The 17221-nt window shown below is 40.3% G+C and overlaps 1 protein-coding gene across 10 annotated transcripts in view; it reads right to left on the reverse strand.

Moving 5' to 3' along the window:
- Window positions 1-17221, reverse strand: part of bbs9 (Bardet-Biedl syndrome 9) — a 519061-nt gene that overhangs the window by 477182 nt on the left and 24658 nt on the right. For all 10 annotated transcript variants that reach the window (XM_048530080.1, XM_048530078.1, XM_048530076.1 and 7 more), the window contains exons 4-5: window positions 14094-14158; window positions 6953-7066 (exon numbers count right to left, since the gene is read on the reverse strand). In XM_048530080.1, coding sequence (XP_048386037.1) covers window positions 6953-7066; window positions 14094-14158 — 179 coding nt within the window. The remainder of the gene's footprint in view (window positions 1-6952; window positions 7067-14093; window positions 14159-17221) is intronic.

The raw sequence follows: 17221 nt of genomic DNA on the forward strand, positions 1-17221 counted from the left end.
TTTTGAGTGAGGACTTTCAAAGATCCACAACTCTCAGAGAAAAAAAATCTTTGAATAGGTGACCCACCCATCTTTTAATCTCTGACCCCTAGTTCCAGATTCTCCCACAAGAGGAAACATCCTTTCCAAGTCTATCCCTCAGTCCCCACTAAACTCCAGACCATACAGGCCTAGCTAGTCTGGCCTATTCTCATGACGCAATCTGCTCATTTTCAGGTATAGTTTACTAAACCTTCTCTGAATTGCTTCCAACACATTAACATCCTTTCATTAGTGCGGGAACCATTATAGTACACAATATTCCAGATGCGGTTTCACCAATGCACAGTATAACTGAAACATAACATCCTACCTTTATGTTCAATTCCTCTGGTAATAAAAAGATAGCACCCCATTAACCAGGTGCCTTGAAAATCTATGATTACATGCTGTACCTGCATACATTCTTATACTCTTGTACTAGAACCTCAAATCCTTCTCCCTCTGCACATCAAAATTCTTCAACTGCTCTTGCAAAAGTGAACTTCATATTTTTCCACATTATACATCATCTGCCACATGTATGTCCACTCACTCAACCCATCTAAACTTGCCAAGGTGTATTGGTATTGTCTGCAAACTTACCGACCATGCCTTTTCTCACCTGATCTAAGTTTCTGCCAGCAAATGTTCTATCCGTGCTAATATGTTACACTCTTAAACTATGTGCTTTTACCTTTGATGTGCATCTTATTAAATGCTTTGTGGAAAGTACAGAACAGTTCGTCTATAGGCTACCCTCTATCCACAGCACATTTACTTTTTCAATGCACTACAATAATTTGGTTAAAAACGATTTCCATTTCAAAAAAAATGTTTATTCTTACTAATTAAAATGAATGTGCGAAGTACCCAGCTGTTATATCTTTTATGACCAATTCTAATACCTTCTCCAATACAGATATCAAGCTTAGTCCAGCCACATTTGGAGTACTGTGTACAGTTCTGGTCGCCACGTTACCAAAAGAATGTCGATGCTTTGGAGAGGGTGCAGAGGAGGTTCACCAGGATGTTGCCTGGTAGGGAAGGCGCTAGCTATGAAGAAAGGTTGAGTAGATTAGGATTATTTTCATTAAAAAGACAGAGATTGAGGGGGGACCTGATTGAGGCCTACAAAATCAAGAGGGGTATAGACAAGGTGGATAGCAAGAAGCTTTTTCCCGGAGTGGGGGACTCAATTACTAGGGGTCATGAATTCAAAGTGAGAGAAGGAAAATTTAGGGGAGATATGCGTGGAGAGTTCTTTACACAGAGGGTGGTGGGTGCCTGGAACGCGTGGCCAGTGGAGGTGGTAGACGCAGACACGATAGTGTCTTTTAGGATGTATCTGGACAGATACATAGATGGGCAGGGAGCAAAGGGATACAGACCCTTAGAAAACAGATGACAAGTTTAGACAGAGGATCTCCATCGGCACAGGCTTGGAGGGCCAAAGGGCCTGTTCCTTTGCTGTAATTTTCTTTGTTCTTTGTTCTAATTGTGCTGAGGTTCCTGTTTATGCCCTTGAATAGAGGGGTTATACTTCCTTGCCAGTCTGATCAAAACTTCTTGAAATCAAGGAAACTTTTGAAAATTAACACCAAAGCATGTAATACTGTATTAGTCACCTCTTTAAAGAGACTACAATAAAGTCCAAGTGGGCCTAGAGATTTGGCAGCATGCTCCTCCATTATTATGCTTAGTAAACTTATAATTATGAAGGAATCAGTACTAAGTTCCTCTCTCACTTCCCTCTTCTGATATACAGCTAGAAATGATATTGTTATCCTTCACCATAAAGACAGATGTAACAATGCTACACCCCCACCTTTACTTAGCTTCCTACTCCTTTTGACTGTAATTTACCCCTCAATATTCAGATGCAGTTCTTAACCATTTTAGAAATGTGGGTGCAGGACGGTATCAGATCATATTTATTCACTTCAGCATCTGCTAGCATTTATAACAAAGCAAACTAACTGATTTGTGCATTCAGATACAGGCCTTCAGTTTGCTTTTTGATGTTATGTTTGTAATCTCAGAGACACACCTATTGACAAAAACTTAAAATTGAATGATTTCAGCGCAAGAGAAGGCTGTCCGGCCATTGTTTGTGCACCAACTCTCCAAATGGGCATTTCATTTAATGCTATATTCCTTCCATCTCCTAGTAGCTCTGCGCATTCTTTCCTTTCAAAAAACAGTTCAACTCCTTTTCAAATTCTTCAATTAAAATTGATCTCCAACATACTTTCAGGCAGAGCATACCAGACCCTAACAACTCACTACACAAAAAAGGTATTTTCTTTTCCTCAGAGATAGCAAGAACTGCCGATGCTGGAGTCAGAGATAACAGAGAGGAGCTGGAGGAACACAGCAGGCCAGGCAGGATTAGAGGTGCGAGAAGGTTGACATTTCGGGTTGGAACCCTTCTTCAGTAAAAGGGTCCCTTTTCTTTTCCTCACAATGCTTTTGTTTCTTTCTCCAATTACCTCAACTCTAAGGACCACTTTCCAAAAGCTTCTTACAGCCACAAATCTTTACTGATACATTTTATATCAAGGAAGTGAAGATAGTCATCAGAACATATTCTAAATGCTGTTTTATTGCAACCAATTTACTAACTGGTTTAATTTAATTCCTACAATAACCAGAGAAATGAAAGTGCAATGAAATTTTAAATTCTGAATTGAGTATAAAATGTAAATCTAATTTATAAACCAAATATACAAATATGCTCCAATTGCTTCAATGTTGCAGTATGATATTCAAAATGTGAAAATACAATTTAACATGATACTTCCTGCTTTTTGATTCTAATGTACACAATGTCAAGTCAATTCAACTTGGAAATGAACACTTGACAAGTTCCAGTCTTTTCATGTATCTGTCCAGATGTTTTCTCTTAGTTAGTCTAATGAGAACTGCAGATGTTATATTCATGATACCGTTATGTTTTTACAAGCCCTTGAAACTGATCAAGTGGAAAAAGATCAGAAATGTGAAGAGGGCAGTGAATGCACAGAAAACAACAGTGACAGCCTGCTCGAGAGGGACAGTACAATGTCAAATCTCAAGAATGACCACATGCTAAACAGAGGCCGGGTACTGATAGTGAGATACATACAAGCACAGAGATACAAGAAAATACTGGAACACATTTACACAGCTTCTTTCACAACCTCAAGAAGTCACAAAATGTTTTTAAATATTTTTGAGTTCTTCAAAGCTTTTCATTGTTGCGAAGTAAGAAATTTATTCAAAAATACAGTACTACAAATGGTGAAATAATAATTATTGATTTAAGGAGATAAACGAACTGGAGTAATAGTAACATGTGAGGCTGGATGAACACAGCAGGCCAAGCAGCATCTCAGGAGCACAAAAGCTGACGTTTCAGGCCTAGACCCTTCATCAGAGTCTGATGAAGGGTCTAGGCCCGAAACGTCAGCTTTTGTGCTCCTGAGATGCTGCTTGGCCTGCTGTGTTCATCCAGCCTCACATTTTATTATCTTGGAATTCTCCAGCATCTGCAGTTCCCATTATATCTGGAGTAATAGTAAACTTAATAAGAAACCGCTGAACTATGGTTGGACACCTAAATTTACTGAGTGCATTAATTATGGTAAAATGGCTACTCCTTCCACCTGGAAATATTATTTGGTACAACTGTGAATATGCCTTTTGATGATGACCAATTTATTAGCTTCATAACATCTGAATTTGTTCCATAACTGGGGTGCACAGGTTCAGAAGCACAGCCAATGCAATCCACTGTTGTTAGCTCAAGACTCCTTTTTAATCTGGTGACATTGATAGTTAAAGGCAACATTGACTGAGCTGGCCGATTAATCAATCAGTTGCTAAAAAGAATTGATCATGATTTTGATCATCAACCATTTTGTTTATCACAACTTTTGAGTCGCTCATGGTCTGTGCAATGTTTTGAAGCCATGAAGCCCTATCATCACTGCTGGGAATCTCGTTATGGTGTAGCAAGGTGTAGAGCTGGATGAACACAGCAGGCCAAGTGGCAAAAGAGGAGAAGGAAAGCTGACGTTTCGGGCCTAGACCTGGAGCAGGAAACGTCAGCTTTCCTGCTCTTCTGATGCTGCTTGGCCTGCTGTGTTCATCCAGCTCTACACTTGTTATCTCAGAATCTTCAGCATCGGCAGTTCCTGCTATTTCCTTATGATGTACTTCAGATTGGCACAATATTGGACCAAGTGTTATCTGAGAAACATGAAAAATAAATCTTGTGCTGTTTGAAAGGTATAATACATTCTAAATAATTCCTTATACTACATCTGGTAATCAACAATGACCAAATCTCACTGGTAACTGTGTTAAAGCAATACTTCAAAATCAATGTATACCTTCAAATACAACACATTGTTCAGCCAAAATGACAGGTTCAAGGCTTCTTGGAGGCATCCACAATCAAAGCACTGATACACGATTGATCACGTCATTATTTGATCTAGAGACCAAAAGTATGTCTTCATTGCCAATGTGATGACCGGTGTAGACGACTGCTGGACAGGGCACCAGCTCATCCACTCCTCCATGTCCATCAAATGCCATGAGAAGCAGCTGAAGACAAAGGAGCAGTTGAGAGAAAAGCTCAACGTTGAGCAGCTTCATGAGCCAACCACCTAAGAGAACCTCCAACAATGATGTCATTCAAAGTCTCCAAAGCGTTTAATAGAATTGAGGAATTCTGGAAAGAATAACTGTGAAGGCTGTCATTATCTCATGTTGCGAGAAAGCCATTGTCTACAAGACCAAGAAACACCAACACTGGTTTGATGCGAATGATTACATCTACAAAAAGAGGAAAGCTCTCCATGCTGGGAAAAAAACAACACCAGCAAAGTAGAGAACTTATCAAACAGCAAAGGCGGAGATATACAGTTAAATGAGGGAAATCAAGGGGCACATGATAGGCTAAGAAAGGTAAAGAGCTGCAATGCCTTGCTGACAATCATGACATCCAGAGTTTCTTTAGTGTCACCAAGGCAATATACAGACCCAACAGCTTTGGCCTCAAACCAGTGCAGAGTAAGGACAGTGAGAGGCAGAGAAAACTTCACCCTCCGATGGGCAGCACACCTCAAAGAACTCCTAAACAATGATACAATCATCAACAATGATCTATTTGAGGACATCTCCCAAATTCCCACCAAACATGATCTTGGACTGCCATGTGGTGTGGCAGAGGTTGAAGCCACTGTTAAACATATGAAGACCGAAAAAGGCGTAGGAATAGATGGGAATCCAGCAAAGATTTCAAACTTGGAGGACCAGAGCTTACTCGTCATCTCCATCAATTGTTCCTGAAAATCTGGGGCAAAGAAGAAATCCCTGCCAATCTTAGAAATGCTGCTTTTGCCACTGTCTTCAAGAAAGGAGACAAAGTGAACTCTGGGAACTACTGAGAAAACTCCCTGCTCTCCATGCATATCCTGTGCACAGATCCAACCCAGTCCTATAATAACCATCCTACCAGTCTACTCTTGAACACAAGTGATGGAAGAGATCATTGACAGTGCTATTAAATAGCAGTTTCAATGAAATAACCTGCTTACTGACACTTGGTTTAGGTTCCAACTTCAAATAGTCTTGGTCTAAAAGTGTACACAACAGTTGAATTGCAGAGATGGGTAACATTGATTAACATCAATGCAGCATTTGACCAATTATGGCATGAAGGGCCTCTACTGAAGTAAGAACCAATAGGAATCAGAGACAATGATCTTCACTGGTTGGAGTCATACTTAACACAAGGAAAATTGTTGTGGTTGTTGGATATCAATCATCTGTGCTCCAGGATATCTCTACAAGAGTTCCTCAGGCTAGTGTCCTAGGCTCCATCATAAGTCCAGAAGTGCAGATGTTCACAGACAATTGTGCAAAGATCAACATCCTACATAACACTTCATATACTGAAGCAGTATCCACATGCAGGAAGACTTGGGCAGCATCCAGGCTTGGGGTGATAAGTGGCAAGTAACATCCATGTCGTGTAAGTATTAAGCAATGGCCATCTCCAACAACAGCAAATCTAATCATCAGTCTCTGACGTTTAGTGTCACTACTATGAATATCTTAGGATAAACCTGAAACAAAACTAGCTAGCAATATAAATATTGTTGTAACAAGAATAAGTCAAAGGTGAGGAAAGCTGTGACAAATCTGTTTCTGCAACTCAAGAACTACAGCAGTTCAGAATCCAGCTCACCACCAACTTCTCCAGGGCAATTTGGGATGGGAATAAATGCCAGCCTAGCTTGCAGTGTCCATGCCCTGCATATGAATAAAGGAAAAATCAAAAACTTTGAATTCTTATATTGCTGTCTGTGCTTCTTCTGCCACATTAAGGAAAACGTATTAACAGCTACCTGGCCTACAGTGAAAAAGAAAGGAATGGTAATTTTTGCAGGTTGCATTTTAATTACGTTCCTGAACAAGAAAGGGACGGTGTCACAAGTTCTGTAGCCAACTCTGGAAGAAACAGCAAACAGACCTACCACTGTTCATTTTAATGATAAATTACACATTTAAAAGTTACCATCAAAAGTAATATGAATGTTCACGATTCATCCTGTAAACTTACCAACTCTTTAGGAGAAGCTGAAGAATGTACCACTTTGACAAAACTAAATTTCCTGCAGTTATTTTAAGACAGCATTTTCTTCCATGTTATCAAAGACTGGACTTTCACTGAAATGGTATGTGAAAATAAACATTCATTTTGTGTGCTATGGGCCTTTAGAGAAATATTTTTCAAATATCATCCATGGCATAATTCTGAAATTGGGGGTCAGCTGCCTGTTACAGACAATACTCTGTTTTCACTTCGTTGATCACTGTGTAACTTTCACAGCTCCCTATACTTTCAAAACATTGAAAATACTTTAGGTTGGATTCTCACCTTTCACACCACCAAAACCTCCAAATGTTAAGTTACAAGCTGTACGTTGAAAATTGTGCTCATACATTAGTTTCAGCTGGTACTGGTTTCCATGCTCTACAGTACCCAGAGTTCCTGTAACCAAAACAAATTACAATTAGGAAGCAAAGGAAAGCTTTATATAACCAGCCACTGGCCTGCACACATGCTAAAAAAACAGAATCAAGTCAAATCACAGCAGCAATCTCAACATGCCGAGGTGTTATTTCCACTATTTGCTCGGTATGACAGGTTGGCACAACATCGAGGGCCGAAGGGTCCATACTGTGCTGTAATGTTCTATGTTCTATGTTCAATGCAGTAATTGGGTCATCATTTGACTAACAATGACATCGTGTTCATAGCAGGAATTGAGGTTTTGGATCGGTGTGCCTCTTCTCATGAGCTCTTACATTGCACATCAAACCTATTTGCAAGAGACAAGTTTCATCACACTCAGTGTAAGTTTCAGACTACTGTTACAGCCTGGTTTTATATTTCCCTACTTTTCTTTCCTTCTGTGTTACTCAATACACAATTTCTCAAAGTGGGATGAGCCTAATGTTCATCATTTGCCACTGACCTGGCCCAAGGTTTTCAAAGTCCTTGCAAACATGTGAATTATCCTATAAGAAAGCTTCTTCCCTCTTTCAGCCAAGATAGACTATTGACCACTCTCAACACATACTGCATGATGTTATCTAATCTGCAACAGTCAGGACTTTGAAATATCACATTGTCACCTGCTCGTCTGATAACAGAGTGAACGTCTGCAAGGTATTTAATGTAATACCTACACAGCCCCATGTTTCATGGCCATAAAGATGCAGCAGAAAAATTATTGCACACCTTCATCATACTTTTGATTTTCTGATCACATTTATCCTCTGGAAACCAAATGTTGAGCAAACATGACACATAACTAACCTTGAATATGATTGTCAGAAGAGTGTAAATGAACTAGGATTTGGAAAGATCAAACAATTGGACAAAAATTGACATATGGGATACAATGTAGAGAAATGGTACCATATCCCTTTTGCAGAAAAACACAAATACAGTATATTTCTTAAATGGACAAAGGCTGGCAATGCTAAACTTCAAAAGAAACTTGAGTTTCCTTGACCATGACTCATTGAAAGTTAGCATGTGGATACAGCAATAATTAAAAAGGCAAATGGTATTTGTTCTTTACTGGAAGAGGATTTGGGGACAAGAGTAAAGATGTCTTGTTACACATTTATAGATCCTTGGTGAGGCGTACTGAGAGTACTCTGTGACCGTTCTGATATCATTACCAAAGGAAATATTTACTTGCCAAAGACAGAATACAACAAGCGCAATTTAATTCCTGAGATGGAGGGGTTGTTTTAGAACACAGAACATAGAACATAGAATAGTACAGCACAGAACAGGCCCTTCAGCCCACAATGTTGTGCCGACCATTGATCCTCATGTATGCACCCTCAAATTTCTGTGACCATATGCATGTCCAGCAGTCTCTTAAATGTCCCCAATGACCTTGCTTCCACAACTGCTGCTGGCAACACATTCCATGCTCTCACAACTCTCTGTGTAAAGAACCCGCCTCTGACATCCCCTCTATACTTTCCTCCAACCAGCTTAAAACTATGACCCCTCGTGCTAGCCATTTCTGCCCTGGGAAATAGTCTCTGGCTATCAACTCTATCTATGCCTCTCATTATCTTGTATACCTCAATTAGGTCCCCTCTCCTCCTCCTTTTCTCCAATGAAAAGAGACCGAGCTCAGTCAACCTCTCTTTATAAGATAAGCCCTCCAGTCCAGGCAGCATCCTGGTAAACCTCCTCTGAACCCTCTCCAAAGCATCCACATCTTTCCTATAATAGGGCGACCAGAAGCAAATACTTCAGTTACTTCATCCTTACTTCAGTTGTTGGTAAAGTGTTGGAAAAGGTTATAAGAGATAGGATTTATAATCATCTAGAAAAGAATAATTTGATTAGGGATAGTCAGCACGGTTTTGTGAAGGGTAGGTCGTGCCTCACAAACCTTATTGAGTTCTTTGAGAAGGTGACCAAACAGGTAGATGAGAGTAAAGCGGTTGATGTGGTGTATATGGATTTCAGCAAGGCGTTCGATAAGGTTCCCCACAATAGGCTATTGTACAAAATGCGGAGGAGTGGAATTGTGGGAGATATAGCAGTTTGGATCGGAAAATGGCTTGCTGAAAGAAGACAGAGGGTGGTGGTTGATGGGAAATGTTCATCCTGGAGACCAGTTACTAGTGGTGTACCGCAAGGGTCGGTGTTGGGTCCACTGCTGTTGTCATTTTTACAAATGATCTGGATGAGGGCATAGAAGGATGGGTTAGTAAATTTGCAGACAACACCAAGGTTGGTGGAGTTGTGGATAGTGATGAAGGATGTTGTAGGTTACAGAGAGACATAGGTAAGCTGCAGAGCTGGGCTGAGAGGTGGCAAATGGAGTTTAATGCAGACAAGTGTGAGGTGATGCACTTTGGTAGGAGTAACCAGAATGCAAAGTACTGGGCTAATGGTAAGATTCTTGGTAGTGTAGATGAGCAGAAAGATCTCGGTGTCCATGTACACAGATCCTTGAAAGTTGCCAAGATAACAAAGTGTGGAGCTGGATGAACACAGCAGGCCAAGCAGCATCTCAGGTGCACAACAGCTGACATTTCGAGCCTAGACCCTTCATCTGATGAAGGGTCTAGGCCCGAAACGTCAGCTTTTGTGCTCCTGAGATGCTGCTTGGCCTGCTGTGTTCATCCAGCTCCACACTTTGTTATCTTGGATTCTCCAGCAACTGCAGTTCCCATTTTCTTGAAAGTTGCCACCCAGGTTGTCAGGGCTGTTAAGAAGGCATACAGTGTTTTAGCTTTTATTAATAGAGGGATCGAGTTCCGGAACCAAGAAGTTACGCTGCAGCTGTACAAAACTCTGGTGCGGCTGCACTTGAAGTATTGCGTACAGTTCTGGTTACTGCATTATAAGAAGGATGTGGAAGCTCTGGAAAGGGTGCAGAGGAGATTTACTAGGATGTTGCCTGGTATGGAGGGAAGGTCTTACGAGGAAAGGCTGAGGGACTTGAGGCTGTTTTCGTTAGAGAGAAGAAGGTTAAGAGGTGACAATTGAGACATATAAAATAATCAGAGGGTTAGACAGGGTGGATAGGGAGCGCCTTCTTCCTAGGATGGTGACAGCGAGCACGAGGGGGCATAGCTTTAAATTGAGGGGTGAAAGATATAGGACAAATGTCAGAGGTAGTTTCCTTACTCAGAGAGTAGTAAGGGAATGGAACGCTTTGCCTGCAACGGTAGTAGATTCGCCAACTTTAAGTACATTTAAGTCATCATTGAACAAGCATATGGATGTACTTGGAATAGTGTAGGTTAGATGGGCTTCAGACTGGTATGACAGGTTGTCACAACATCGGAGGCCGAAGGGCCTGTACTGCGCTGTAATGTTCTATGTTCTATGTTCTAAATAGATGGGGCCTACATTTGTTGCAGCTGAGAAGTATAAGGGGTAATCTCAGTCAAATATACAATATCCTTGTGGGGTTAACAGGGTAGGTATTAGTGAGTGGCGTAAATGGATTCAGAATTTATGTTGCAGCCATAGAAAATCCTGGTCAGGCCCTACTTGGAGTACTGTGAGCAAATCTGGGCACAATAACTTAGCCAAGAAGGATATTTGTTGGGCTGGGGGTGTCTAGAATTAGGGAATGAGACTCAGAATAAGCAGAAGACAATTTAGGGTCGAGACGAGGGGCAATTCCTTGACTCAGAGGATCGTGAATGTTTGAAATATTCTGTTCAAAGGGCTGTCAAAGATCTCAATAAAACTTCCCCCAATCCCATGCACTTTAATCTTGCACATTAATTTCTTATGTACAACTTTGTCAAACACTTTCTGAAAGTCCAAATGTACTATTTTGACTGGTTCCCCCAGATTTGTAAAGCATGATTTCCCCTTCATAAAACCATGCTCACTCTGTCCGATTCTGCCACTGCTTTCTAAAAGCTCTGCTCTAAAATACTTGACAATGGATTTGACAATTTTCCCCACTATCGATGTTAGGCTCACTGGTCCATAATTCCCTGTTTTCTCTATACCTCGCTTTTTGAATATCGGAGTGGCATTAGCCATCATCCAATCTGCAAGAACCATTCCAGAGTCTAGAGAATCCTGGAAGATGGCCAACAAATCATCCACTATTTCTAAAGCTACTTCCTTAAGTACTTTGAGATGTAGATTATCAGGCCCTGCGGATTTATCAGCCTTCTATCACAATAATTTGCCAAGCACCAATTCTCTACTCATATTGATCTTCCTCAGTTCTTCCCTCTCACTAAATCTTGCATCCTCCAACAATTCTGGTATCTGATTTGTGTCCTCTTTTGTGAAGACAGAACCAAAGTATTTATCCAGTTCCTCAGCCATTTTTTTTGTCCACTCTTACACATTTCTCCTTTTCTGCCTATAGCAGACCTACATTTATCTTCACCAATCTCTTTCTTTTCATGTGTCTATAGGAAATCTTAACGTCCGTCTTTATGCTCCCTGCAAGCTTATGCTCATATTCTAATTTCCCCTTCTTAGTCAATCCCTTCGTTCATCTTCACTGAATTCTAAACTACTCCCAATCCTCAAATTTATTATTATTTTTTGGCCAATCTGTACTTTTCTTCCTTGGATTGGATACTATCTCTCAATTCCCTTTAACGCCATGGATTGGCCCTCTTATCCATTTTGCTTTTGTGTCAGACAGGAATAAACAGTTGTTGCGGTTCCCCCAGGTGTTCCTTGAATGTTTGCCATTGCCTATCCATTGTCATCCATTTAAGTAACTCTTCCCTGTCTATTAAGGCCAACTCACGCCTCATATCCTCATAGTTTTCTTTATTAAGGTTCAGGACCCTAGTCTCAAAAATCAATAACCTCACTCTCTATCTTGATAAAAAATTCTATCATGTAATGGTCACCAGATATGTCCTCATGTTTATGTAATTATCTTAATTTATCTCCAGATTGCTCCTGCAGAACTCAGGCTCTTACTCACCAAATGAATTTAAAATTTTAAAATGTTATGATCACTCTTCACTATGACCATATCTTTCTATTTTTATACATTTCTGATTGAGAACTGGAATGGGAAAGGAACTATTTTAAAACTCAAAGATCGCTGCACCTATTGAAAGCAAGTAACCGCATACTCGCTCTAAGCTATGTTTACACAGATGTTTGATCAATCGGCAGATTCATAGAGTCATAGAGATATACAGTACGGAAACAGAGCCTTTGGTCCAACTCATCCATGCTGATCAGATATCCTAACTAAATCTACCCCCATTTTCCAGCATTTGGCCCATATCCGTCTAAACCTTTCCTATTCATATACCCATCCAGTTGCCTTTTAAATGTTGTAATTCTACCAGCCTCCAAAGCTTCCTCTGGCAGGTTTTTCCATATATGCACCATCTTCTGTGTGAAAACATTGCCCCTTAGATCCCTTCTAAATCTTTCCCCTCTCACCTTAAACCTATGCTCTCCAGTTTTAGGCTCCCCCAGTCTGGGGCAAATACCTTGTCTATGTAACCTAAGCATGCCCTCATCATTTTATAAACCTTTATATATCCACCTTGCAGTCTCTGACACTCCAAGGAAAATAGCCCCAGTCTATTTAGCCTCTCCCTACAGCTCAAATTCTCCAACCCTGGCAACATCTTTGTAAATATTTTCTGACTCTTCCAAGTTTCACAACATCATTCCAAGAGCAGGGAGAACAGAACTGCACACAGTACTGCAATAGTGCCCTAACAAATGTCCTGTACAGCCACAACATGATCTTCCAACTCTAGTATTCAATCCACTGACCAAAAGCAAGCTTACCAAATGCCTTCTTCACTATTCTATCTACCTGTGACGCCACTTTCAAGGAACTATGAACCTGCATTCCAAGGTCTTTTTGTTCAGCAACACTCCCCAAGACCTTACCATTCAGCGTATAAGTCCTGCCCTGATCTGCCTTTCCAAATTAAGCTCCATCTGCCACTTCTCTTCCCATTGGCCCATCTGATCAAGATCCCATTGTACTCTGAGGTATCCTTCTTTGCTAACCTCTACACCTCCAATTTTGGCGTCATCTTACTAACCATACTTCCAACGTTCACATCCAAATAATTTAGTAAATGACAAAAAGCAGTGGACACAGCGAACGTTCCTTGTGACACACCACAAGCCCTCCAGTCTGAATAGCAACCCCCCAGCACCATCCTCTGTCTTCCACCTTCGAGCCAGTTCTGTATCAAAGTAGGTAGTTGTCCCTATGTTCCGTGTGATTTAACCTTCCTAACAGGTCTACCATGAAGAACCTTGTCAAATGCCTTACTGAAGTCTATATATATCACAGGCACCACTCTGCCTTCATCAATCCTCCTTGTTACTTCCTCAAAAGACTGAATCAAGTTTGTGAGACACGATTTCCCTCGCATAAAGTCATGTTGACCATCCCTAATTAGTCCTTGCCTTTCCAAATCCATGGAAATTTTGTCCCTCAGGATTCCCTCCAACAACTTGCTCACCATCGATGCCAGGCTCACCAGTCTATAGCTCCCCGGCTCTTCTTTACCACCTTTCTTAAATAGTGGCACCACATTACCCAATCTCCAGTCTTCCAGCACCTCACATGCGGCAATCAATGATACAAATATCTCAGCAAGGCACTCAGCAATCTCTTCCCTAGCTTCCCACAGAGCTCTATGGTACATCTGATCAGGTCTAGGGGATTTATCCAACTTTATGTATTTTAAGATAACATCACTGACATCATAACATTATGACACTTCATCATTTCGTAAGGTGCTCATGTTAATCCTACCTCTATATGGCGTAGTGGTAGCATCCATATCTTTCAACCATAAGACTTTGATTCAAGCCACACTTGCCCCAACTGTGAGTCATAACATACCTGACCAGGTTGATTAGAATTATAACAAACAGATCTATAATGGACACAGTCAAACTTAACAGAAGTATGAATACATGAAAACTCAGGGAAAATAAGAGTAGTGATAGACATCTCTTGCACAGTAAAACACAAAACAGCATACAATACCTGAGAAAGCGTAGACAGACAACTTTCTTGGATGCAAAACAGCCAAGTGGAGTTGTTCTGTGCCTCTGAAAGAAGAACAAAATCATTCAATTATAAAAAATGTCAAGGATACAAAAAAACATACACTCCTCATGTGGAGGAAACAGAGCAGATACTTCTGAGGCTTACAAACTATGGCAGTGAGAAATTGTACAATTCAAGTAGATCACAGTGATGGATGGTGAGCAATGTTGAAGTCTTGTAAACCATTGTTTCTGTAACTTCACCCTAAATGACTCACTCAATCACCAATTCTGTATGCATTCATACAATCCAAATTATAAAATACCATTTAAATCCTAACCACGTCTGCAATGTCAATTCAAGCTCACAACAGAAAACATTTGCAAATCTACACTCATCATGCATTAAATTTGTGATATCTCAATGGTAAATATTTATAAATGGAACTTGAACTATTAATATGGTGGCTTAATATGGTGGCTTTTCATTGTGAGATAAAAATGTTACACAGCTTTCAGAAAACTGATTACCTGCAGATATCCAGCATATAAGTGCACAATTCCAGAAATGCTACATCATCACATACAACTCTGATGACATCATATGCAAAAGATGTGTGCAGAAAAGGGTGTTACTGACCCAGAGTGTAGCAAGGGGAGTGAGGATGGGGAAGGGTGAGGGGGTAGGTATGGTGAGGAAGCGTGAGGAAGAGAGGCAGGAGGGACGAGGGCAGGCAGCGACAGCAGACAGTGATTGGGGAACCCAGGACCAAAATGCTCTACCACACCCCAATTCACTGCCACTTCCATAAACCGTACACAGCTGTACCAACAAGCACACCATCTCAATTCCCTTCACAGCCACATCCTCTACAGCCGCACCAAGTTTAAAACCAAACCTGTTTAAATTTATATATTTCCAGTTTTGGAAAACACACATACATGAATTCAAGTTGTGCGAAAACAAAGTTGCTGGAAAAGCTGGAAAACAGAGTTAACGTTAAAACGTCCAGTGACCCTTCCTCAGAACAGTTCTGTTTTCTCCTCCACAGATGCTGCCAGACCTGCTGAGCTTTTCCAGCAATTTTGTTTTCGTTCCTGATTTACAGCATCCGCAGTTCTTTTGGTTTTTAATTCAGGTTGTGCATTGTGTGCGTACATTTGATGTCAATTGAAAAGGCTTTGTTGCCACAACTAGGCGGTAATGACTACCATGCAGACACATAAACATGCTTCAGAGCTGAATTTTTCTCTTAATTCATTGGATGTGTGCATCTAATGCCATGCCAACATTTCTTAACCATCCCTATCTGCCCTTTGATCTGAGTGGTTTAACTTGGGCCACTTTAGGAGACAGGTATTGTGAATCTGGAGATACAGTTAGGCCAGACGAGGTAAAAATAGCAGATTTCCTTCCCTAAAGGACAATAGTGAACCAGGTTGGTTTTTAACAAGAGTCAATATTGGTTGCCATTAGGCCAAATAAATTTTATTGAATTAAAATTAGACCACCAGCCAGGGCAGGATTCAAAACTCCTGTCTCCAGATGATTAGCTTGGTTTCTAGGTTATTAGCCCAGTGACATTATTACTATGCTACTGTCCTCCCCTGAGTGTTTGGGCAAGTCAAAACACAGAGGGGGACAGGTGATGAAACATCAAAAACTGCTTTTAAAAATACTATTCTGTAAATAAGGCAATCAGTCACAGTGGCTCCAAATTGCATTGCCCTGACCCCAAAACACCCTCCACTCCCTACCTCTTTGGGGTGTACTGAACAGAACCCTAGATTGAATTCTGCCAGTATTTTTAATGTTCATTCTGGTAATTTTCCCCATTAACCGAAATGATGGTAAGGTCTCATTCTCCTTGATAAACTAAGCATAAAGTTCACCAGAACATTGGAGACTCCTGAGGCATGCCTTTCATACTCATCGACATATAGAGAAACAACCTTTCCATGTCTACTGTGTTTAATGAATGCTGAGTTTAAACTTAATTTGGCTAAAGAAGAATTCAAACGTTTCAAATGATGGCCTAACAGCACTTGACAGAACTATTAACGGTCACTTTGTACAGTCACAACTACAGAGTTTCAAACTAAATGCTTCACAAACAGTCATTATTGAATCATCAAAGGAACTGGCTGAACAACACTTCAATAATGTCGAATAGTTCAAGTACAGCTGACCCCAAACTAAGGGATTTTCTGATTCTTGTTGAAGTTTCTGAAAAAGATCAACTGACTGTCCTGGAACAGAGTACATTTTGAGTACAATGAAGGAAGAACTGCTGATTATGATATGTGTATGACACAAATATAGAAACAAAGAGTTTTGGAAATTTGTTTGTCATAAATTAATTAGAGCATTTCATTTTATAATTAAATCTTTTAACTTGGAATCTATATATGTATATAATCTTTGCTATTTGTGCCTTTATCTTTCTAAAGAAGTAAGTTGAAAACATGCAAATATGGAAGGTAATTATACGTGATGCATTTTCGATAACGGACTTAAAATGAAAAAGGAGCCTGAGTACAAAATGTCGCCTTCAAGAACGTCTTAAAAAGAGGCTTTGGGAAGAAAAAAATATTTTGACTTCTGATTAGGTGAAGAAACATGGAGAATTCCTTGAGGAGTAACAGAGATTTCGAGAAAGATTTGCCAAACAAAACATCACCCACAGCTGTTAAATCAAAAATCTAGTCATTGCTGAACAAAAGTTGATTATTCTATCAACTATGTAAGGTCTAAATATCTACAGCTGATTCAATGATCTCTCTATCGCAATGTCAGAGATGGGGCAATTAGAGGACATTTGGTCAGTTCCAAGTAATTTATTCCTACATGACCCCAAGGATGCAAATTTTAAATTGGAAGGGGTCCAAAGAACCATCAAGTTCAAAAAATGTTGGGTGGCGATGCAGGATAGGATACACATGCTGAATTCTACAAGGCCTCATCCCTCAAATGTTGCTAGAAATGAGACAAGTCACAGCTTCTACTCATCAAGACTAAGCACAAGAAACAGATTTTTAAAAAGGGATACCGAGTCATAGAGTATGAGAAGAGGGTTGTGATTGGTTGAACTATCACTGGCATGAAAATTCAATAAGAGCAGTTAA

The sequence above is a fragment of the Stegostoma tigrinum genome, chromosome 5, assembly GCF_030684315.1.
Source record: "Stegostoma tigrinum isolate sSteTig4 chromosome 5, sSteTig4.hap1, whole genome shotgun sequence".
NCBI lineage: Eukaryota > Metazoa > Chordata > Chondrichthyes > Orectolobiformes > Stegostomatidae > Stegostoma > Stegostoma tigrinum.